Genomic DNA, 23,071 nt, shown 5'->3' on the forward strand with positions numbered 1-23,071 from the left:
AAGGAGCCGTGCTCCGAAAGCTCGTGTTTGAAACAAACCTGTTGGACTTTAACCTGGTGTTGTAAGACTTCTTACTGTGCTCACCCCAGTCCAACGCCGGCATCTCCACATCATGCCTAGAATCCCTGCAGTGAAGAAGGAGGCCATTCGGCCCAGCGAGTCTGCACAAACCCTCAAAGAGCCTCGGCCCACTCCTCCATCCTATCCCCATAACCCCGCGCATTGATCATGGCTAATCCATCTAACCTGCACATCCTTAGACTGTGGGAGCACTCAGAGGAAACCCATGCTGACATGGGGAGAATGTGCAAACTCCAGTCACCCAAGGCCATAATTGAGCCTGGGTCCCTGGCGCCATGAGGCAGCAGTGCTAACCACTGTGCTGCCCTGTCAATGGATCAATAGGATTCTTTGTAAGTTTGGACACAACTTCAAAGTGGAACAGGCCTCCAAACAATAAAGACAATAAAAACACCAATAACAATTTTCTTCATGTTTGATTCATTGCTTCCACCCATCCTTGGTGCAATCAGCCTCACCAGACATTCTGCTGATATTTGATGTTTACACTCCCTGAACCTCTTCGGTCATTGCTGTTTAATGTAGATAACATGTGAGCCAATTAGTTGCAAGTGTTACAGAAATAGGAATGTATGATACTTTGTGAAAGAAGAAAAGAGAAAAGGGGTTTCATTTTGCCATCTTGTATTGCTCCCAGTTTCGAATAAGTTTCTCTTTTCATACCTCAATCATGCAATTGCCAGTCCTTAGCATACTGCATCCGCAAACCACACCAAAGGTACACTACATGTTGCTGGATTATACTCATTTGCCATTAAATTCTAATTTTGTAAAAATTCTTAAGAATTTGGATTTAAAACAAAAAATAATTATGGGATAACCACAGTGAAAATTTATAATTAATTCATAGCCACAAATAGACTGGGAAACTTCAAACGCACCGGGGCGTGGATCAGCATAGCATCTGCTTTCGCAGCTAGGGTGCGGCTCATACATCAGAAACACAATCAGAGGTTTGTCTTTATGGAACACCTCCTGACCTTTCAGGGGAGTTAGGCAAACGATAGTGCCCTCTCATCAAAACAATGTTCATCTGCACTTATAATCCATCATTTCAAATGAGGAGCGACAAACCAAACGAAGAGAGCTTTTGTTGATTAAATTCCTGACTGTTTTCAATCATATGAATATTGCTTTAAACTTGTAATTCTGCCACTGCTTGTTTCATTGTTGTAAAAAGATTATGTTTAAAGATTTGTAGCAAAATGTACATATTGTCTTTCATTGCTTCCTTCATTCAGATCACAGAATAAATCGTCCGGATGTTACAAAACCAGTAATTTGACTATCCACATCCTTGAGCATACGCATATTCAAATGATATATACACAACTGCTGCAGTTTCTCCAAGGCATTTTACCTGAATTTTTTTTGCCACTGTCAACTTTCTTTGTCATTGCTCATTAACATAAAAAGGAAACAGAGGATGTTTTGCAAAATGAATGCTCAGTTATGAGTAGCATCGGCCAACAAAAAGAACAGATGTCACAAAAGTAATGGATACTTTTCAATAGCATTCGAAATAATGTGTCCATAAAGCCCTCCCTTATCCCATCAGGGACAATACATAATAAAATAGTACATTAAGGAGCTATCCCAGGGCTAGTTAGTAGAAGACCTGAGACAATGGAAGATAAAAATTACAATAAAATGTGCAAGGCTGCACCATACACTTGTCAAGTTCTTTAAAAAAACGTATCCAAGTCATAAACCGAGTGCATCAGATGAGTTTTGTAACAGATCTCTGCACACAGCATTTATGCCACTTGTGTTATTGTTTGTGCATCAGTAATTGCATAATCACAAGGAATCTAATCTGTTCTCGACGGAGGGGGTGAAGTCCCGTTGAAAAGAAATGCCTGGGGTGGCGGTATGGGGAAACACGGAACCACCTAGGAAATTGGGAACAGACTGATGTATCTAATTGCACCAGTTTAAACCTGGAAAGGACTTGGAAATTAGAACGTTCATACATTCCATATATTGCAATAAAAAAGTATTCCAAAATCGGAGCAAAAATCAAACTAAATTGTCTCTGTTGCGAAAACGTAAAAACAGGTTTCACAAAGAAACCCATAAGTACAAGAGATTCGGGTTTGCAAGTACCCAGCATTAATGCGACTGGACCCTGATTGTTTTTTTTTCTCTCGCCCCCATCACTTCGACAGTGTTCCTCACCCAACAGTTGCTACCAACTTTGCAACATTTTTACCCACCTTTGATTCAATGTCACTGCCACAAATACACTGGCGACAATCACATGGGGTTACTCACCGCTCTGGAAGCCGGAATCCATGGCTCTGCCCGGGGCCTTCGCTCTTAATTCCGGCCCTTCTCCTCAGATCCAGTTAACGGGAAGCTCAAATGTTAGAAACACTGACAGCAATAAACAGCTCGCACTTGCTGCAAGAGCCACCAGACTACAGCGGAAAATACATCATTCACTGTCCCGTTGGAAACATGATGCAACCTCTTTATTGAGGGAAATGTTTAAATGCACAAGGCGTCCTGAACGATGGGAGGATTCTCCCTTATGTGCCCATCTCTTTCCAAACTGCACGGTGGAAAGACAGCCCGACGTCGACCATCTTAACTTGTGTTTCCTTCTTCTTTTGCACTCATAAGCTGTGCTCCTTCCAGACAGACGCTATAGGTCGATCGACGAGTTGCACACACTGCAGAGATTGCCTGCCAGTCACTCAGCAAGTTTCAGACCTTTAATAGACCAAGTGAGTCACTCAGTCCTTTCAATTTTTTTTGTTCTCTGTTTCCATGTGAAAAAATGCATTTTACAGGAAGTAAACAGACCCCGGTCTTGGAGCTGCAGCCTGCGCCAGTCTTTAAGTTAGAAATATGATTCAAACATGTTGACAGCTGTATTGGTCCTTCCACAACCTTGCTTTTATTTGGAGCAGGGGCAAGCATATATATATGTGTGTGTTAGGTTACACAATGTCACTTTACATGTTTTAATAGTGGTCAGTTCTGAATTTTCTCAACTATCCAAAACACTTGGGCTTCACCCTGTCTTCACCTGACTTACACAGGCAACACTGGCTGTTATTCCGTTCCTTTATCCTCTCTGATTTAGTAACACCAGAAACAATTGTAGCACTCGAGTCAGCTAATTCTGTTCTAACCATAATGAATCTTCCGACCTTCCCCGTTTTGTATGACTCAACACCACATCACATGAATTTGCTACTGAGCTAAAACTGTTAAACTGCAAATCCTTTTTTTATTCACTTCAGTATTTATCCTAAATGCCTACATTTTATATTTATACGGCTGTTTACATTGCAATGAATTTTAATGAAGGTTTTACAACAGATTAGAAATTAGTTGTCCTGTTTATTTTTCAATGTCTGCCGATTTTCCTGCCAAAGGCATTTTTTTTAGAAAGATTGAAGGGATGATTACCTCGTTCATACCGGGAGGGAAGGTGGCCAGAATTTAAAAGGTGCTACTACAGAGAGGAAGGCAGGCAGGGGGTTTGGGTCTTCCAAACGTGATGTATTATTATTGGGCAGCGAATGTGGAGAAGGTATGGAGCTGGGTCAGAGGGGTTGACTCCCAATGGATCAGAAAGGAGGAGAGTTTGGATAGGGAATCAGGATTGAAGGCGCTAGCGACAGCGCCACTCCCGACTGCCCCGCGGAGATACACAGGGTATCTGTTAGTAATAGCTTTGTTGAGAATTTGGTGGCAGGTTCTGCAGCACTTCGGGTTGGGGCAGGGTCAAGGGAAATGCCGATTCGGGGGAACCATAGATTTGAGCCAGGGAAGTGGGATGGAAATTTTCAGAGATGAGAGGAGAAAGGAAATAGGACACTAAAAGATTTATTTCTTGGGGTTGTTTCACGGGATTGAAGCAGCTGGGAGTGAAGTATGGGCTGGAGCAGGGGGAAATATTCAGATACATGCAGGTTTGAGACTTTGCCAGAAAGGAGATACGGAGCTTCCCTGTAGAGCCGGCTTCCACATTGCTGGAGGAGGTGCGAACGACAGGGGAACTGGAGAAGGGGGTAGTATCGGTGGTTTAGGGGGCTATTTTGGAGGAGAAGGTGCCACGAGAAGGGATCAAGGCAAAGTGGGAGGAAGAGTTAGGAGAGGATATGGAGGAGGGGTTCTGGTGTGAGGTGCTCTGGAGGGTGACCGCCTCCACCTTGTGTGCAAGGTTGAGGGGATAGAAGATGTGTATGAACGTTGCGGGGGGGGGGGGGGGGGGGCAAACCACATTCATATGTTTTAGTCCTGTCCAAAGCTGGAGGATTACTGGAAAGAGGTGTTTAGGGTAATCTCGAAAGTGGTGCACGTGAAACTGGATTTGGGCCCTCGCGAGGCCATATTCGGGGTGTCGGACCAGCCGGGGTTGGAAACGGGTGTGGAGGCAGATGTTCTAGCTTTCGCCTCGTTGATCGCCCAAAGGCAGATATCCTGTTAGGGTGGAGACCAACCTCTCCACCCTGTGCCCTGGCGTGGTGGGAAGACCTGCTGGAATTCTTAAACACTTGAAAAGGTCAAATTTGAACTGAGGGGAAGGATGGAGGCGTTCTACAATTCATGGGCGTTATTCATTATGCACTTTCGAGAATTGCATTACATCGAAAATTGGGGGGGGGTGGCTGGGAGGGTTGGGGGAGGGGGACTGTATGTGTTAATGGTGACTATGGGTAATCCCTGATTCCTTTTTGTCATTTGTTTATGTTAACATGTGGGCTAATGTTTGGGGGTTTGGTGGGAGGATGGGATCGTTGTTCTTGATATGGTGATTGACATTACATTCGTTACTGATTATTGTTTATTGTTGGGCGTAAATTTGGGAGAAAATGTGAAAAAGGAGAATAAAAAATATTTTTTTAAAAAGAAATTAGTCGTCAAAGTTAATAATAATAATAATTTTTATTAGTGTCACAAAGGCAGTTAACGGGCGGCATGGTATTACAAGTGGCTAGCACTGTGGCTTCGCAGCCCCAGAGTCCCAAGTTCGATTCCCCGCTGGGTCACTGTCTGTGAGGAGTCTGAACATTCTCCCCGTGTCTGCGTGGGTTTCCTCTGGGTGCTCCGGTTTCCTCCCACAGTCCAAAGACGTGCAGGTTAGGTGGATTGACTATGCTAAATTGCCCTTAGTGTCCAAAAAGGTAAGGAAGGGTGATTGGGTCACGGGGGATAGGGTGGAAGTGAGGCATAAGTGGGTCGGTGCAGACTCGATGGGCCGAATGGCCTCCTTCTGCACTGTATGTTCTATGTTCTAATAACGTGGGGCAGCACGGTAGCATAGTGGTTAGTAGTATGACTTCACAGCGCCAGGGTCGCAGGTTCGATTCCCGGCTTGGGTCATTGTCTGTGCGGAGTCTGCACGTCCTCCCCGTGTGTGCGTGGGTTTCCTCCGGGTGCTCCGGTTTCCTCCCACAGTCCAAAGATGTGCAGGTTAGGTGGATTGGCCATGCTAAATTGCCCGTAGTGTCCTAAAAAGTAAGGTTAAGGGGGGGGGGGGGGGGGTTGTTGGGTTACGGGTATAGGGTGGATACGTGGGTTTGAGTAGGGTGATCATTGCTCGGCACAACATCGAGGGCCAAAGGGCCTGTTCTGTGCTGTACTGTTCTATGTTCTATGTTAAAGGCGTGCTATTAGGTAATTTGGACATTCTGAATTCTCTCTGTGTACCCGAACAGGCACCATGGTGTGGCGACTAGGCAGTTTTCAAAGACACTTCATTGCAGTGTTAATGTAAGCCTACTTGTGACGATAAAAATAATTTTTTTCAAAAGTAGGCTTACATTAACACTGCAATGAAGTTACTGTGAAAATCATCTCGTCGCCACACCATGGTGCCTGTTCGTGTAAACGGAAGGAGAATTCAGAATGCCCAATTCACCTAACAAGCACATCTTTCTGGATTTGTGGGAGGAAACTGGAGTACCCAGAGCAAACCCACGCAGACACGGGGAGAATGTGCAGACTCCGCAGGCTAGGAGAGTGGGCAAAGAAATGGCAGATGGAATACAATGTGGAAAAGTGTGAGGTTATGCACTTTGGTCGGAAGAATGGAGGCATAGACTATTTTCTAAATCGGAAAAGGCTCAGGAAAGAGACTTAGGAGTTCTTGTTCAAGATTCTCCTAAGGTTAACATGCAGGTTCAGTCGGCAGTTAGGAAGACACATGCAATGTTAGCATTCATGTCACGAGAGCTAGAATATAAGAGCAGGGATGTCCATCTGAGGCTGGATAAGGCTCTGGTCAGAACCAATTTGGATTATTGAGAGCAGTTTTGGGCCTGTATCAAAGGAACAATGTGTTGGCCTTGAAAAGGATCCAGAGGAGGTTCACAAGAATGAAGCCTGGAATTAAGAGTTTGTCATATGAGGAGCGGTTGAGGACTCTGGGGTTGTACTCGTTGGAGTTTAGAAGGATGAGGAGGATCTTATTGAAACTTACAGGGTACTGAGAGGCCTGGAAAGAGTGAACGTGCGAGAGGATGTTTCCACTAGTAGGAAAAACTAGAACGAGAAGGCACAGCCTCAGCTGGAAGGGATGATCCTTTAACACAGAGACGAGGAGGAATTTCTTCAGTCAGAGGGTGGTGAATCTGTGGAACTCTATGCTACAGAAGGCTGTGGAGATCAAATCACTGAGTGTATCGGGAATTTGCACATTAAAGTGAGACCAGCTGGCTGACTTTAATATGCAGATTTGCAAAAAAGTGATCCTGCTCACAATAGGCGGGATTTACATCGCAGTATCACGAGATTGTGTTAAGATCTTTGCGAGGCTTTCCGAGCCATGTAGATCCTGGGAGGGGGTCTCCTGGCTTCTATCAGCCACCTTGCACCTTTCAGGCACAGCATGGCAGTAAATCTCAGCCTAAATCCCTTCCTTGCTGTTGGTTTAACCAATTTCTTTTTAAGCATTTTGTACTCACATGACATTGGATAGTATAAATTTAATTTGGTAATATAACAATTTTAGATATTTATTTATTCTTTCACAGAACGTGGGTCTTCATGACTCGGCCAGTATTTATTATCCAATCCCCAATTGCCCTTGAGAAGGTGGTGGTGAGCTGCCTTCATGAACTACTGTATCCACAGTGGTTTTGTGGTGCTCTCCAAGTCCCTCATGCGAGGATCTCAGCATTGTGGTGGTCTGTTGCAATCTCAAGAACATACCCCATAGAAAGGGATGGGATTAAGAATGGTGAGGCCGGAAGAAGACAGCTCATTGGGGGAGGAGCAGGAGGTTAGAGTGGTGGAGATGCCCCTGTTGCATGATAATGTGGCCTTTCTCTGCCACCTTCAAGAAAGAGAACCTCCCTCTTCTCCCTGATGGCCTCCAGCATTAGATCCATGTTGGTATTGGCAAAGCAAGGGCCTGTCCTACCCTGGGTGCCAGCCTTCCGGTTCCCCTGTGACATTTTCCAAAGCTGTGGAAGGCTTTGGCGAACATAAAATCTCTCCCTCAGGCAACTCAACAACCTCTGTGATATTTAACAAGTTCTGCAGTCAATTAGACAGATTTATGTGGTGGGATTCTCCGTTGTCGGGACAGGATTTGTGGACTTCCACAACAGTAAAACTGGGGCCGCACCTGGACCGATTCAGCGACCATGGAGGGGCCAGTACCGGCGCCACATAGAACACAATCAATTCCATTGAAAAATGGTGTGGGATTCACCTGGTCCGTGATTGACACTTGGGAGGCTGACAAGCTGCAGCCACATATACACACTTTACTCCCCACACACACTCATCCCAGCCAACAAGATGGCACTGATTGCGATGGAATGAGGCCATCCCACTGATGGGTCGGCTGGAGCCAGAGGCCGATCTGTGGCCCCAAGTTCACAGTGGGTCGTTAGCTGCCTGCACAGTGGCAGAGCTGCCTTGCAGGTCATGACAATGGTGTTCTGTGCCCGTCCACATCAACCCCACAGCCCACCTCCTGGCCCCTCAAGCCAGTGTTCAGTCTGGCAGTCCACGGTCACGCCTCTCCTTTCTCTACCCCTCATCAGCCAGGGCACCAGTTTCACAATTTCTGAGCACACGTGAACCTCGCCATCGGAAATTCACCCAGTGGAGGCAGAGTATCACGGAGTCCCCGGAGAATACCGGGTCAAGCCCGCTAATGATATACCAACTGCGTTTACTGTATGAGCGTTCGGGAACACATTTACGCTGCTGTCGAGGCCGCCATGATTTTGGCATCAAAACCGATTCTCCGCCCAATCGCGTTTACCAATTCTGGCGTCAGCCGACGGAGAATCCCACCCTTGGTGTTTCAAGGCTATGAGGAGCTGGCAGGGAAGTAGAGTTGAAGCTCCAAGTCAGGCATGAACTTACTGAATGGTGAAGCAGGTTTGATGGGACATAGTTCTCCTACTCCTATTTCTTATATTCTTTATTGTCATGAGGCTTGAAAGGAAAACAATTTCCTTCCACAATTCAATCATAAACAAAGACAGGTAAGAATCAAACAGTTTATTCCATTGATTAAAAAGCAACAATATGTCATAAGTGGCATATGCTGAGTATTTTGCTGTCCTCAACATGGAGTGTTTTGTAAACACATAAGAATCACATTAAAAAAGTGTTTGAATAGATTCTGATAAGCAAAGCCTGCAACTCCTACATTTTGTCACTATGTGAACACCTTCAAAACAATTGGCGGTTGGAACTAAGCAGCGAGAGTAGCCATGACAAGAATTTGTTGAACGTAGGATAGAGAAGTGGGACAAAATGGAGGAACTGAATTACGTCAAAGAGTTTGCAGAAGAAATTTATCTCAAGGCTAATTTTAAAAGTCCTTTCGTAAACATGAGTTCATATTTTCTTTTTAGTGGCCCAGAGCCCGTGTTCAATGATTAGTCTCTGGTAAAGAGAACAGAATTTATTTTTAAACACAATTCAAGCAGTGTAAACTGAAATAGGCTAGATTTTAAATAAAGACTCCACTGTGAAAACAATCTGAATTTTTGCAATACAGAATATTCATGTAAATAACCTCCCAAAGTACTGAATAAATAAGGAAATATTCCATTTACTATGGACAAATGATTGATTTAAATGAATGCTTCTGGGTATTTGGCTTGTGTAACACTGACAGGTGAAGCAAAGGCCATGATTTTGTTTTAATGTTGTTTCGTGATTGTAGAGTAACGTATGATTGCGGGGATAGACAATATTCATGTGTTGTACAACAACCTATCTATCATTTTCTACAGCCTGATGACAATTGCTTAAACAATGTCAATAATTACATTGACAAGTGTGTTATGGCCGATATTCTGGAACCATTGAAAGGAGATGAGAGAAATAAGCTGCAAATAAATTTGTCAAAACCCTTATGGTTTTTTAATTATATTCAGCAACCAGCTCCTGAGAATATCCAGATTCCTCTCCAGCCACCTGATGTTCTTCTGAATGCTTTCCAGGGCAAGCTGGGTGCATCTCAGTTGAGAGCTCTGCTCCTTTGTAGAATCAAAAAACAGTGCCACCTAAAAAGCAAACATTCACATTTGAGTTATGAACAGAAGTATCTTTAACCATTGAACACGTACTTTAAAAATGTTAACTTGCCCTCCTTCAGTAGAGTGTCAGAATGTTACCTATATATTGTTATATTTGGAGCAGCTGTTTTCATACCACCAGTTAATAACCTTGATAAAGAACTAGAGAAGTATGTGGCAAAATAAAAGGAATCAAAATGTCTTAGTAATGTTATCCTTTAAACTGGAGAGCTCAGTGACTTGCAAAAGGTGATCTGGCACATTGCAATGCTGCACGATAGGAAAACAATATGTAGACCCATGCCTGTGCTTCCTCACATACCAGTTAATAAAATCAACTGCGGTTTCATAGGAAGTTGCTGGGCATTCACAAAGTAATACATGGTATCAGAGTACAGGAGGGAAGTGAACTAAAATAATTGTTTTGACATATGAAATATTGGTATTTTTATTCAAAACAGTAAGGAATGAATTTCTCTCCTTCTGCTGGAGGAGGAAGTGGCAGCACTTCTGCCCATCACGTACTTGAGCTTGTTTCCTGGGCATAAAGGTCATTTACTGTGCAGGGTGGGCTTCCAACAGGATCTATGTCACTAAGAGGGAGGCCATTGCTGTTAGAAAGTGCAGGCACCCACTGCACTCCCAGAAGAGAGGAACAAAAGAATAGGAACAAGTGTAGGCCATTCTGCCACTTCAGCCTGTTCTGCCATTTAGTTAGGTCATGGCTTATCTGTACCTTAATCCCATTTGCTAACCTTTTGCTCCACATCCAACGATCCTGTCACCCAACTAAAATCTATAGACTTTAGTCAGAGGAGGCTAGCAGGAGGGAGCAGAGAGACCTAAACCTCGGAGGAGACAATCCTGTCTTTTTAAGGTTGTCATATTTGGATGAGGTTTTAAAAAGTAAGATCTTGAATCCGGTAGGGAAGGAAACATGCCGACTATTGGGCTCCCTTCTTCTAAAAGTGTCAATAATTCTTCTACCACTTTCGCATGGACTACCTCAATCCTTCTCCTGACAGTTACTGGGGTCACTGGCAGTGGCAATGCCATGAATGTCAGCCATATTGCCTAGGCTGCTTTTCCCACTGCCATTTATATGTGGCAGGATCATCAATGTTTGGGTGTTAGATTGCCTTCCATTATTTGGGATGGAAAGTCTAGATTACAGCTTAGAAGGAGGTCATTCAGTCTTTAAGATGATACCAGCTCCCCGCAGAACACATTCACAGTCAGTCCCATTCCCCTGCTCGATTCCTGTGACAAGCTAATTTCCTCCAAGTGCTTGTACACTTTCTTTTTAAACTCATTGATCATCTCTGCTTCCACCACCCTGATGGGCAGATTTCACTTGCTGTGTAAAAAAATATCCCATCATGTTCCCCCTGCAACTCTTGCCCATAATCTTAAATCTGCGATCCCTAGACCCATTTTCAATTTGCTACTGGAGTTTTTCATTGTCTACCATATCTAAGTCTTTTATAATCTTTTACATATCAATCAAATCTCCTCTCAATCTCCTTTGCTCCAAAAAGAACAATTCCAGTCTTTCCAACCTAACCTTTAATTAACTAACCCCACCTCCCATCCTTGGAACCATTCTAGATAATCTCCTCTGGACCCACTCAAGAACTTCACATCTTTCCCAATGTGTGGTGATCAGAACTGGATGTACTACTGTAGTTGGGTTCCAACCAGAGCACTACATTGTTTTACATATAGGAGGGGGTATAATTTAAACAGCCTTGATTTCCTCTTTCAACACCTGTCCACAAAAATAATAGTGTTTCCTGATTTATTTCCCTCTTTATAAGTGGTGATATATTTCCCAATCCCTCAGTTTTGATGTCATCCAATTTCTATTACTAACCCCACAGCAAACTCAAGAACTCAAAAGGGTTAGTTTATTTGTAGCTCACCAAACATATTCACCACATTTTGTCCATCGAGATACATGCATTGTCTTTGCATTCCTTGTAGTCTTTCTTACACCATTCCTATCTAATGTGGTACTACTTCCTTCTGTAGTGCTGTCAAACACTCACTTCATGCACCTTACTCTTTTCTACTTCTATGTGCTGGTGGCCATCCTCCTACCAATTTAGTTTAAACCCTCTCTAACCCCCTTGCAAAGACATTAGTTCCAGTCCTATTGAGCTTGCAACCCATCACTTTTGAATAGATGCCTTCTGTCCCAAATCTGGTCCCAATACCCAAAGAATCTGAAGCCCTCCCTCATACACCATGCTTCATGCCACACATTGATCCTATTTACGTTTACTCTGGCTAGGGACTTTGCACTGGGAGTGATACATAAATGAGTACCATCCACATGCTACGTTTTAACTTTCTCCATAGCTCCCAAATATCTGACCTTATATCTCAATACCTGCTCTCATCATATCGTGGCTCCCTTCCTGCAGAATATTTTGCACCTCTTCTGGGAGACAAGATACAATGCAGGACTCATAATGAAGGTTACAGAAGTATCCCAATATGACATTTTCTATAACAACTGTGTTTCTATAGTCCCTTGCCAATTGGTGCTGTAGTTTTTCAAAATTCATTCATGAGACGGGGGCCAGTATTAATTGACCATCCCTAATTGCCCTGAACTGGGTGGCTTGCTGGGCTGTTTCAGAGGGCATTTAAAAGTCAATCTGGAGCCACATGTAGGCCAGACCAGGTTAAGATCAGGTAAGGGCAGCACGGTAGCATACTGGTTAGCACAAATGCTTGACAGCTCCAGAGTCCCAGGTTCGAATCCCGGCTTGGGTCACTGTCTGTGTGGAGTCTGCACGTTCTCCCAGTGTGTGCGTGGGTTTCCTCCAGGTGCTCCGGTTTCCTCCCACAGTCCAAAGATGTGCAGGTTAGGTGAATTGGCCAGGCTAAATTGCCCTCAGGGTCCAAATTGCCCTTAGTGTTAGGTGGGGTTACTGGGTTATGGGGATAGGGTGGAGGTATGGGCTTGGGTAGGGTGCTCTTTCCAAGAGCCGGTGCAGACTCGATGGGCCGAATGGCCTCCTTCTGCACTGTAAAAATTCTATAAAATTCTAAGATGGCAGATCTCCTTCCCCAAATTCATTACTGAACCAGATGGATTTTTTGCAACAATCAATTATAGTTTCATGGTCATTATTAGACTTTTAACTTCAGATTTTATTTGAACCAAATTTCACCTTCTGCTGACGTGAGAGTCAAACCCAGGCCCGCAGAGCATTACACCGCACCCCCCCCCCCCCCCCCCCCCCATCCCCAACCATGACAAAAGCACTACACCACTGCAGTTTCTCTATAGTACAACTTTTCGTAGAATTTACAGTGCAGAAGGAGGCCATTCGGCCCATCGAGTCTGCACCGGCTCTTGGAAAGTGCACACTACCCGAGGTCAACACCTCCACCCTATCCACATAACCCAGTAACCCCACCCAACACTAAGGGCAATTTTGGACACTAAGGGCAATTTATCATGGCCAATCCACCTAACCTGTACATCTTTGGACTGTGGGAGGAAACCGGAGCTCCCAGAGGAAACCCACGCACACACGGGGAGGATGTGCAGACTCCGCACAGACAGTGACCCAAGCCGGGAATCGAACCTGGGACCCTGGAGCTGTGAAGCAATTGTGCTATCCACAATGCTACCGTGCTGCCCTTTCACCAACCTCAGATGAAAGCCCCTACTTCAATAATGTAATATTGTCAATTAACAAAACCAAATTAACTCTATATCCTCTTTTGAGTGAAACTTCGGGCCCAATCTATCGACTCGGGACACGACGAGGCCGTTAAATCTCACCCGTAGCGTGATCTAACACAATGTCATCATCTGGATCCCGTCCACAATGGATGGGATCCAGATTTGCATATTCAAGTGTGCAGTCAGGCTCATGTGGATATGTTCGCGCCAGTTATCCAAAGCGGGGGATCTAATGGCCTTGCCTTGGAGACCCCAAGTGATGGCTGTTTAGCATTGGTCTCCACCAAAGTGGACCAGGTACTGGCACTTGAGGGATCTCCCAGGCGATCTCCCAGAAGCACCAGGGTGGTCCGGTTCTGGGCAGGATGGCACCTTGGCACCCCCAATGCCACTCAGGTACCTTGGCACTGCCAGCCTGGCAGTACCACCCTGTCACTGCCAAGGTGCCCAAGTGGCAATGCCAGGCTGACAGGGGCACTTCCAAAGTGTCAGGCTGGTAGTGCCAAAGTTCCTGGCTGGTAGGTTATCGGGCCGGGGATGCCTCGCCCTTATGAGGTGGGGTGCAGGCTGCTCGAGGACCCCCTCATTGGTAATTTGGGCCGTTGGGAATTCCAAAGGCCATGGTGGGGGGTTCAGAAATTGGGCAGCTACATAAATTGGTGCCCTGATCTCTTCCTGCACTGGCAGGCAGAGCTCGTTAGTGCAGGAAACGGGACTAAGTGTGAGTTGTTCCTCGTCAAGGTCCAGAAATGAAGCAGAGTTGCATTTAATAGATGGGTCGTTCTCGGTGCTATCAGCACTGGGAAACACCTGGCTAAACACGCCCGACATGGGACTCTGTTTTGTTTCCATTAAATAGCACCCTTAGTCTGGGATACAGGCAATCAATATGCCGTCAGTCCCAACAGTCTCTAATACTGAATGTCTATTTGCCTTGACACAGGCCCTGTAAACTCTTATATTACCTGTCTCTTTCTAATCTTCCAAATAGCCACCCACCGAATATCCGGACCTCTCGCTGCCTGGGGGTAGCTAACTTCTGGTAAGTATCATTGAGGAAACTCTCATTCTCCCTGATCCGCCATGGTGACACCAGGTTCCCCTCAAGCTCGGTAGTCCTGAGCTCAAGCTGGAGCAGCTGGAGACACTTCCCACACACAACATTTTCCAAATTTCCAGCATTTGTAGGTGGCATAGCGAAGGACAATTCAGCGCTATAAGACAAATCAACGGACAGCTTGACATGAAAACTAGCCAATTGAGAACCATCCTCAAATCAGAATCATGGAGGAAGATATCAAATCAAAATAAAATGAAAGCCAATAGACTTTCAGCAACATAGCCAAATCAGCAGAGATAAAATAGAAAATTGTCAGAAATGTTCTACATAATTACAGTCAAGTCAGAAATAATGATGTTTTTAGCAAAATTCTGCATTGGTTCTGTAGTTGTACCTTCATTACTGTTGTTGGTAAATATTAACAAACTGGATAGAAGGTGCAAGAGGGAAGTAAAAGGTGCACAGCAATTTATTTTTAAGTAAATAGCCAATATTTAAATGCGTAGGTTACGTATGATGCCACTATTATACCAATAATAAATGCAATTGTAAATCTTTTGGTTTGAATATTTATGCCGAACAAGTTTGAAAATGTCATTATTCTACTCTTCATAGCCAATTCTAAGCATACTAGTCACAAGTAACAGAAAATAAATGTAGAATACTGCCCCATCTCCCTTCCTCTGCAGTGCAACTTTTCACCAACCTCAAATGAAAGCCCCTACTTCAATAATGCAATGCTGTCAATGGCCAAAGCCAAATAACTTTACCTCCTCTTTGAATGAAACTTAGAATTAGTAGCAAATTATAGCCAGTAGGTTGATATTATTGAAGTTAACATGTAGAAATTGCAACGCACAAATTTTAATTACATCATTCTGTGTTTCATTTGTCAGCAAATCAAAGAGCTGAACAGTCTTACTCAGCCTCCTCAATCCTTCTCACTTGGTCAATACATATATTATTCGAGATTTCACTGACCTCTTCCAGCTCTTCCTTTGATGAAAACCAAGATGTTGTTCCCATTATAATCCATCGTACAGTAAATGAGCCAAGTTGAAACCTGCAATGATATAAATGCATCTTTAAAGAAAAATATTCCTGTTGTACCACTTAAATTTAGATTTATTGTCACGTGTACCAAGGTACAGTGAAAAGTATTGTTCTGCATACTTAATGGTGGAAGACATAGGGGGGATGTCAGAGGTAGGTTCTTTACCCAGAGAGTAGTGGGGGCATGGAATGCACTGCCAGTGGAAGTAGTTGAGTCGGAAACATTAGGGACCTTCAAACGGCTATTGGATAAGTACATGGATTACGGTAGAATAATGGAGTGTAAATTAATTTGTTCTTAAGGGCAGCACGGTAGCATTGTGGATAGCACAACTGCTTCACAGCTCCAGGGTCCCAGGTTCGATTCCGGCTTGGGTCACTGTTTGTGCGGAGTCTGCACATCCTCCCTTTGTGTGCGTGAGTTTCCTCTGGGTGCCCCGGTTTCCTCCCACAGTCCAAAGATGTGCAGGTTAGGTGGATTGGCCATGATAAATTGCCCTTAGTGTTGGGTGGGGTTACTGGGTTATGGGGTTAGGGTGGAGGTGTTGACCTTAGGTAGGTGCTCTTTCCAAGAGCCGGTGCAGACTCGATGGGCCGAATGGCCTCCTTCTGCACTGTAAATTCTATGATAATCTCTGATTAATCTAGGACAAAGGTTCGGCACAACATCGTGGGCCGAAGGGCCTGTTCTGTGCTGTACTTTTCTATGTTCTATACGGCCCGGCAGATCATTCCATACATGGAAAAACATATAGCATACGATAAATACACAATGTAAATACATAGACATAGGCATCGGGTGAAGCATACAAAGTGTAGTGCTACAACTGTAGAGAAGATGCGTGGAGAGATCAGTTCAGTCCAAAAGAGGGTCATTCAGGAGTCTGGAAACAGCGGGGAAGAAACTGTTTTTGAATCTGTGAATGCTTGTTCCCAGGCTTTTGGTTATATTTCAAGTTTCTAATAGAACTGATCCAAATCTTTCAGCTTTCTAATTACTACAGCTAAAATATCTGAATGACAGTCTGCAGACAGAGTTGAGGTGGCTTCGAAATGCAGGTGTTTTTTTTTTAATGACACACAAAAGTACAATATGGGAAAAATGATGACACTAATCTGCAGGAATTATGAACATGGGAAAGAGAAAGAAAAATGGAAAATAGGACACAATAGGGGAAAGGAAGACAGAGAACAAATATTGTACGTAAAACTTTCAAATATAATTTCAAATTTAAGCAATTGGTAGATATAAATTCTTACTTCAACACTGTTCAGGTTTGTTTATGTCAGATAGATTCACCGCCAAGTCTGAGTAGGGTTATGCAAACAACTGCACAAACAGCATTACCAATTCCCTTACCAGCATTCCCTCTGGTAAGAAGTTAAAATGTTATAATTAGAGTTGGGTAATTCAGGAGTGAAATCAGGAGCCACTTTCACACAAAGTGTCGTGGAAATCACAAATGTATTTCTCAAAGGAATACGAGATCAATTGAAATTTTCAAGACTGAGGTTGATATGTTTTCACATGTAAGGGTATCAAGGGATATGACACAAAGGTGGGTAAATAGACTTGAGATGCATGCCAGCCATCATCTAACTCAGTGGTTGTTAAAGTCTTTTGGTTGAAGAACCACTTTTTGAATGAATTAGTAACCGCTGACTTTCCACATCAAAATTACAATGCTACATTCCACTCCTGAAAAAAAGGTTGTGTATGAAATATTTGGTTAATACTTTTAACAGAACAGTTTCAACTTACAGATATCAGTGCGATGAGTGTGCATGCGTCTCACTGCACATGCAGTCTATCCTTGAGGGGTGAGGAGAGAGGAGCCCACAGAGTAGAAACGTGCAAGGCGCAGGGGCAGGCCTCCAGCTGCAACTCACCCTCTTACTTTGACCACGGTGCCCTTGGCGGCTGCCCACATCACAGATCTATTGACCCACCTTACAGGTTGTAGACATCCTGAAAGGTCTCAGTGAACCCTCAGGGATCCACGGACCCTAATTTGAGAACAAAAGGTCAAAGCAACCAATTGAATAGGCTTTAGGGGTTGTAGGACCGACTCTTGTTACCATATTGTTAATGTGTGTTGTGATTCTGGCTGATGTGAGTGGTAATACAAGTACAGAAAGAAAAGAAACAAAGACTGTAAAACTCTAAAAGGTACCAACTTCTCTATTAGTTTGCTCCAATTTTTCTTCACAAAGTTCCAGGCAAGGAATTGTCCAGATGGATTCCTGCTCACTCCCACAATGACATGGGCAAGATTCTGCAACTTGATGACATCCCCTTCCATGCCAAGTTCCAACAGACTGTTGATGACAGGAAGAAAAACATGTAATGGATCTGTTATACGAAGTGTTACAAGGTTTATTTATTTAGCCATTTTTTTCAATGCTTCAATTGTTATCATTCTGTTCATTATTATTTTCAAGCTGTAGCTTTTCAACATGCCCAGAATAATCCCAAAAATCAGTGTCGGCTCAGGCAAGAAAACCAATGTGAAGCTTGCAGGCTGCACAACCGGCTTTCCTTGACAAATTGAACAACAATTACAAAGGGGAAGTGAGATTCACACAGTTAGCTGGAGGCACAGGGTCAAAAAAACCCTCACAAATCCCCCCCCCCCCCCCCCCTTAGAAGTTGATGGCAACCAACTGTTAAAAGTGAAGAAGAAATAGTCCCCACCTCATGTGGAACCTCTCAATCACCCCCCTCATGATGAACTTCACCTTCTCAAGATATAGGATCTCCAACAGGTCCCCCAGCCACACTGAGGCACAGAGCTAAGAAGCTGACCTCCACCTCAACAGGACCCATCTGCGAGCAATCAGCAAGGTGAAGACTAAAATGTCTATCATTGGATAGACATATGGACGATAAGGGAATAGTGTAGATGGGCTTTAGAGTGGTTTCACAGGTCGGCGCAACATCGAGGGCCGAAGGGCCTGTAGTGCGCTGTAATGTTCTATGTTCTAAGGCAGGATTTATTATTCTATTGGCAAAGTTGTGTCCTTTCCGGGGCACAAAATCTAAATGCTGTTAAATAAACACTGTTTAAGATCAGAATGCATTTTCTCTCAGGCTGTAGGTCAGATCCCTACCATTATCCTTTTCTTGGCAGAGTATGTTAGACATTCTGAATCTTGTGTCACTGAGATATTTTCAACTGATACGGGTCTTTCTGTGGGTTGAATTTTCCCCACTCAAGTTGGTTGGTTTAGTGTACGGTTGATTTTTTTCTCTTTATTCTTTCATGGGACATGGACATCGCTGGCAAGGCCAGCATGTGTTGCCCACCCCAGCATGTGTTGCCCATCCCTTGAATGGAGGAGTGATCTGGTAGGCCATTTTAGAGGTGATCTGGGGCCACATCTTGCCCAAGCCAGGCAAGGGCAGAAAATTTTCTTCCCTAAAGGACTTCAGTGAACCAGATAGGCTTTTCCAACAATCGATGATGGTAGCACAGTGGTTAGCATCGCTGCTTCACTGCACCAGGGACCAGTGTTCGATTCCCGGCTTGGATTACTGTCTCCAGTTTCCTCCCACAAGTCCGGAAAGACATGTTTGTTAGGTGAATTGAACATTCTGAATTCTCGCTCAGTGTACCCAAACAGGTGCCGGAATGTGGCGACTGGGGGATTTTCACAGTAACTTTATAGCAGTGTTAATGTAAGCCTACTTGTGACAATAAAGATTATCATCATTGAGACTAGGGGCGCGATTCTCCGCTCCCCACGCCGGGTGGGAGAATCGCGGGAGGGCAGGGCGACTCATTTCACGTCCAGCTGGCGCCCCCCACGATTCTCCCGCTCCCCGCTCGGAAGAATCGCCGCTCGCCGTCAAAATCCCATCATGCATCCCATCAGGTTTAAATGCTTGTTACTGCTATGTCCTAAAACACATGTTTAATTGTTAATAATGATTACTGGGTATAATTTCTATTATTAGTCTCAATCCTCAATAAACTAACTTATGTGGAACTATTCTAATGTTATCCTAGCTATCCGGTTTTAAGGGGTCTCATCTTGGAACACCCTGGGCGCGCTTCTCCGTTCCCCACGCCGGGTGGGAGAATCGCGGGAGGGCCGGACGACTCACGACACACCCCCCTGGTGCCCCCCGCGATTCTCCCACCCTCCGCTCGGAAGAATCGCCGTTTTTCAAGGCGAATCTCAGGCCTGGATGGGCCGAGCGGCCTGCCGTTCGCGACCGTTTCACGGCGGCGGCAACCACACCTGCTCGCTGCCGTCGTGAACATGGGCGCCAAAGGCCTGTTTGTGGCTTGTGGGGGGCGGAGAGGGGAGTGAGCACCACGGCCGTGCTCGGGAGGGGACTGGCCCACCGATCGTCGGGCCGGCGTCTCAACGGGACGCACTCTTTCCCCTCCGCCGCCCCGCAAGATCAAGCCGCCATGTCTTGCGGGGCAGCGGAGGGGAAGACGGCCACCGCACATGCGCGGGTTTGAGCCGTCAGCCGTCGTGACATCAGCCACGCATGCGCGGGTTGGAGCCGGCCAACCTGCGCATGCGCGGCTGACGTCACATAGGCGCCGCCGTCGCGTCATTCTCAGCGCGCCGACTTGACACTCCCAGCCGCCGCGAATAACGGAGCGCCGCTCCTAGCCCCCCGGGTGGGGGCGAATATGGTGAGAGGAGCGGCCTCCGAGGCCGTCGTGAAACTCGCCCGAATTCACGACGGCCTTCCCGACTTTTCCCGGGAGCGGAGAATTCCACCCTCGGTTTATGATCCAGATTTATTTATTGAAAATTCCTTCCTCCTTTAGCTGCTGTGGTGGGATTTGAATACTTTTCCCCAGAGCATTAACCAGGGATTATTCTAGGCCAATGACATTACCACCACACCCACTCTCCCCAATAATGGGGTGTCATGTCAGGATGGTTTCCCGAGTCAATCCTGCTGCTTTCGGGGGCAACATGTGGATCGGATGTCCACTCAATGGAGATAGGCAACAATTTAATTCATTATGGCCCCAACTAGGTGTAATTTTTCACATTTGCCAGCATTTTGCCACCAGCGGAGCTGTTCACCAGATGCAGATGAAAGCCCCAGATTTAAGAAAGCGACCTCGCCTCAACAGGGGAGGGGCCATCAGAACCAAAGGTTCTATTCCTCAAAGAGGGCACTGCTGGCATCAGAGGATGACCTTGCAGCCCTTGGATCCAAGTGAAAGGGTTTCCTATCCAATCCATGGGGAATACAGTCTTCCTCCCCTTTTATTTATTCGGTTCCAAGGACACCTCTATGAAAAGCCCCCCCCTTATTTTATCTGTGCTGGCTCAGCAATGCCCATTCTGTCCAGAGCTGCCAGCCCTCTGAATGGTGAGCTGGTAGCATCCAGGTGTACTTGCCATCCATAATTGGATGGTGAGCACAGACACAGCCAATTAGGAGGATACCTCCCATCTCTGTGTTGGTCTCACTCCTGGCAAGCACAGGCTCGGAATCCCCTTTTGATTCCAACATCAGGGTCCTGATGCCTGTCCTGAAATTCAATCCTATATTTCGCTTTGGTTTCGTTACACTTGAAAAAAGATTGCAATTTAAATATGATGCTTGCTGCATTATTTTAACTGCAGGTGCAATATATCATGCGCATCCTTAGGTAATTGGCATTAAGGGTTGAGTTGGCTATTTCTGATGTTTCTTGAGGGTTTCTGTCAAACAGCTACTGAATTTACAGCAGAGGAAGTTACGTTGTTATAGAAGAGTTGGGAGTGGACTGTTGGCAGAAAGATTTTTGCACCATCTGATACTTTCCTGGACATTTTGGCAGCTGCTCCACTGTAATGTTATACACACAGCTATACATGCAACAGTGCCATATCACAGCATGACGCAGCATAGTAGGAGGAAATTCAACTCATATTTTTTTCATCGTTCATGAGACGTGGGCATCGCAGGCTGCGCTAGCTAGCATTTATTGCCAATCCCTAATTGCCCTTGAGGGGTGGTTAAGTTTAAACCACATTGCTGTGGGTCTGGAGTCACACATAGGCCAGACCAGATGGCAGATTTCCTTCCCCAAAGGGCATTAGTGAACCAGATGTGTTTTTCAACAATCAATAATGTTTCAATAACTTTTAATTCCACATTTTTATTGAATTCAAATTTCACCATCTGCAGTGGCGGGATTTGAACCCACGTTGGGAGCTGAGCTGACATGGATCTGTTGAAGCTGAATGGTCTGTTTCTCCGATGTAAATATTATGTAATACGAGATAATGTAATGCAGTTTATTATTTCTGTGTATACCAGTAAACTTATTCCCAAACTTATGTCTACTCTTTTACAAACTTACACACACTAGCATTTCGCCTTTGTGATACCATAATCTTTGACTCAATGGGTATGATGCCAAAGGAAATCTGATGACATTTAAAGTCCATACCGTTTCAGTTTTTCCGGGTCTCTGCTACTTGCCAAAGCAGAAACAATCTTATTTTTCTCAGCACCAGACACTGACTGGATGTATATCTTCAGAAGGTAGTCCCATCCATCACTGCTCTGGGCACCCACGGAGTACACAACCTCCAGGACATCTGTCGGCAAACTGCAATATCAACAATAATGTGTTCAGTAAAACAGATTGTTTGTTTGCACTTCTGGAAGTCAAAAAGCAGGGGTCCATTGAAAATAATGCTGTGGCAGTTAAATACATTACAATTATGCATAAATATTGACGATATCGTTTTTTGGTCGAATGCTGGGTGATTAAAGGACAAGAAAACTGGCCTCAATAAATTAAATTGGGTTTTTATTATTTGGGATTAGAGGATATTTTTTAACCAGTTTTTAGAAGGTTGTATTCTTTGACTCTCTCCATTCTTCTTTAAAAATCGTAGATGGGATTTTACGCTCCTCCGCTGGCAGTTTTGAAGGTGTGAGGGGGCATGCAGAATACAGATGGTGGCCTTTCCACCATCTACCCACTCACCCTTGACCTGTCTGAAATTTTACAAGGAGGCAACAGTTTTAGATAGACGATCTGGATCAGCGTAGGCTTGGAGGGCTGAAGGGCCTGTTCCTGTGCTGTAATTTTTCTTTGTTCTTTGAGTTGGGGAGGCATTGGGAGGCCAGCCTTGAGCCTATTGTAGCCCTTAAATGGCCAATTACCAGGCACTTAAGGGCTCATACAACCTCCACTGGCATTTTACCCAGGGCAGGGAGAAGCCCTCGCAATAAGGAGAGGCAGGCATTCTTAGCTGCACAGACTTCCATGCAGGCCTCCTGAGCCAAACGGAGGCACCCCCACCCCAATCCACCCCCAGGTCAGTCCCCTCTCCTCTTCCAAGCCTCTTGACTCTGCCAACGATCCCTAACCTGCCAACCTCCTTCACTGAGAGCCCTGACCTCAGACTTAGCTAGATGTGGTGGGTCTGCCTCTTGTCCCAGTAGTACCCGTTACTCCTGGCTGGCACTGCTGGGGTTGCAGAGCTGCAGCCCATTTAACTGACTGGCAATTCTCTAAAGCAGGACTGCCTACTTGGCGTCATGCAAAAATCTCAACTTTTAAACCTACTCCCAGTGTGAAATTTGTAGCCGGGAATGTGGGGGCGAACCACAGCGCCCCATAAATTCCATCCCACCAATCTGTGGCCTCACTTAAGTAAAATGACAGATAACCACTGTGGCTTTTT

The 23,071-nt window shown here is 45.0% G+C and overlaps 2 protein-coding genes across 4 annotated transcripts in view; both read right to left on the minus strand.

Moving 5' to 3' along the window:
• The window catches only part of LOC119970494 (leucyl/cystinyl aminopeptidase), a 183,127-nt gene extending 180,316 nt beyond the window's left edge, over positions 1–2,811 (minus strand). Inside the window, exon 1 of the mRNA XM_038805217.1 lies at positions 2,356–2,811. Within this exon, the coding sequence (XP_038661145.1) occupies positions 2,356–2,377 (22 nt within the window). The 5' untranslated portion in view covers positions 2,378–2,811. The remainder of the gene's footprint in view (positions 1–2,355) is intronic.
• A 5,733-nt stretch (positions 2,812–8,544) lies between these two features.
• Positions 8,545–23,071, minus strand: part of erap2 (endoplasmic reticulum aminopeptidase 2) — a 155,875-nt gene continuing 141,348 nt past the window's right edge. For all 3 annotated transcript variants that reach the window (XM_038805220.1, XM_038805219.1, XM_038805218.1), the window contains exons 16-19: positions 21,823–21,984; positions 17,582–17,722; positions 15,332–15,413; positions 8,545–9,575 (exon numbers count right to left, since the gene is read on the minus strand). In XM_038805220.1, the coding sequence (XP_038661148.1) occupies positions 9,423–9,575; positions 15,332–15,413; positions 17,582–17,722; positions 21,823–21,984 (538 nt within the window). In that variant the 3' untranslated portion in view covers positions 8,545–9,422. The remainder of the gene's footprint in view (positions 9,576–15,331; positions 15,414–17,581; positions 17,723–21,822; positions 21,985–23,071) is intronic.

This window comes from Scyliorhinus canicula, chromosome 8 (genome assembly GCF_902713615.1).
Source record: "Scyliorhinus canicula chromosome 8, sScyCan1.1, whole genome shotgun sequence".
Classification (NCBI taxonomy): domain Eukaryota; kingdom Metazoa; phylum Chordata; class Chondrichthyes; order Carcharhiniformes; family Scyliorhinidae; genus Scyliorhinus; species Scyliorhinus canicula.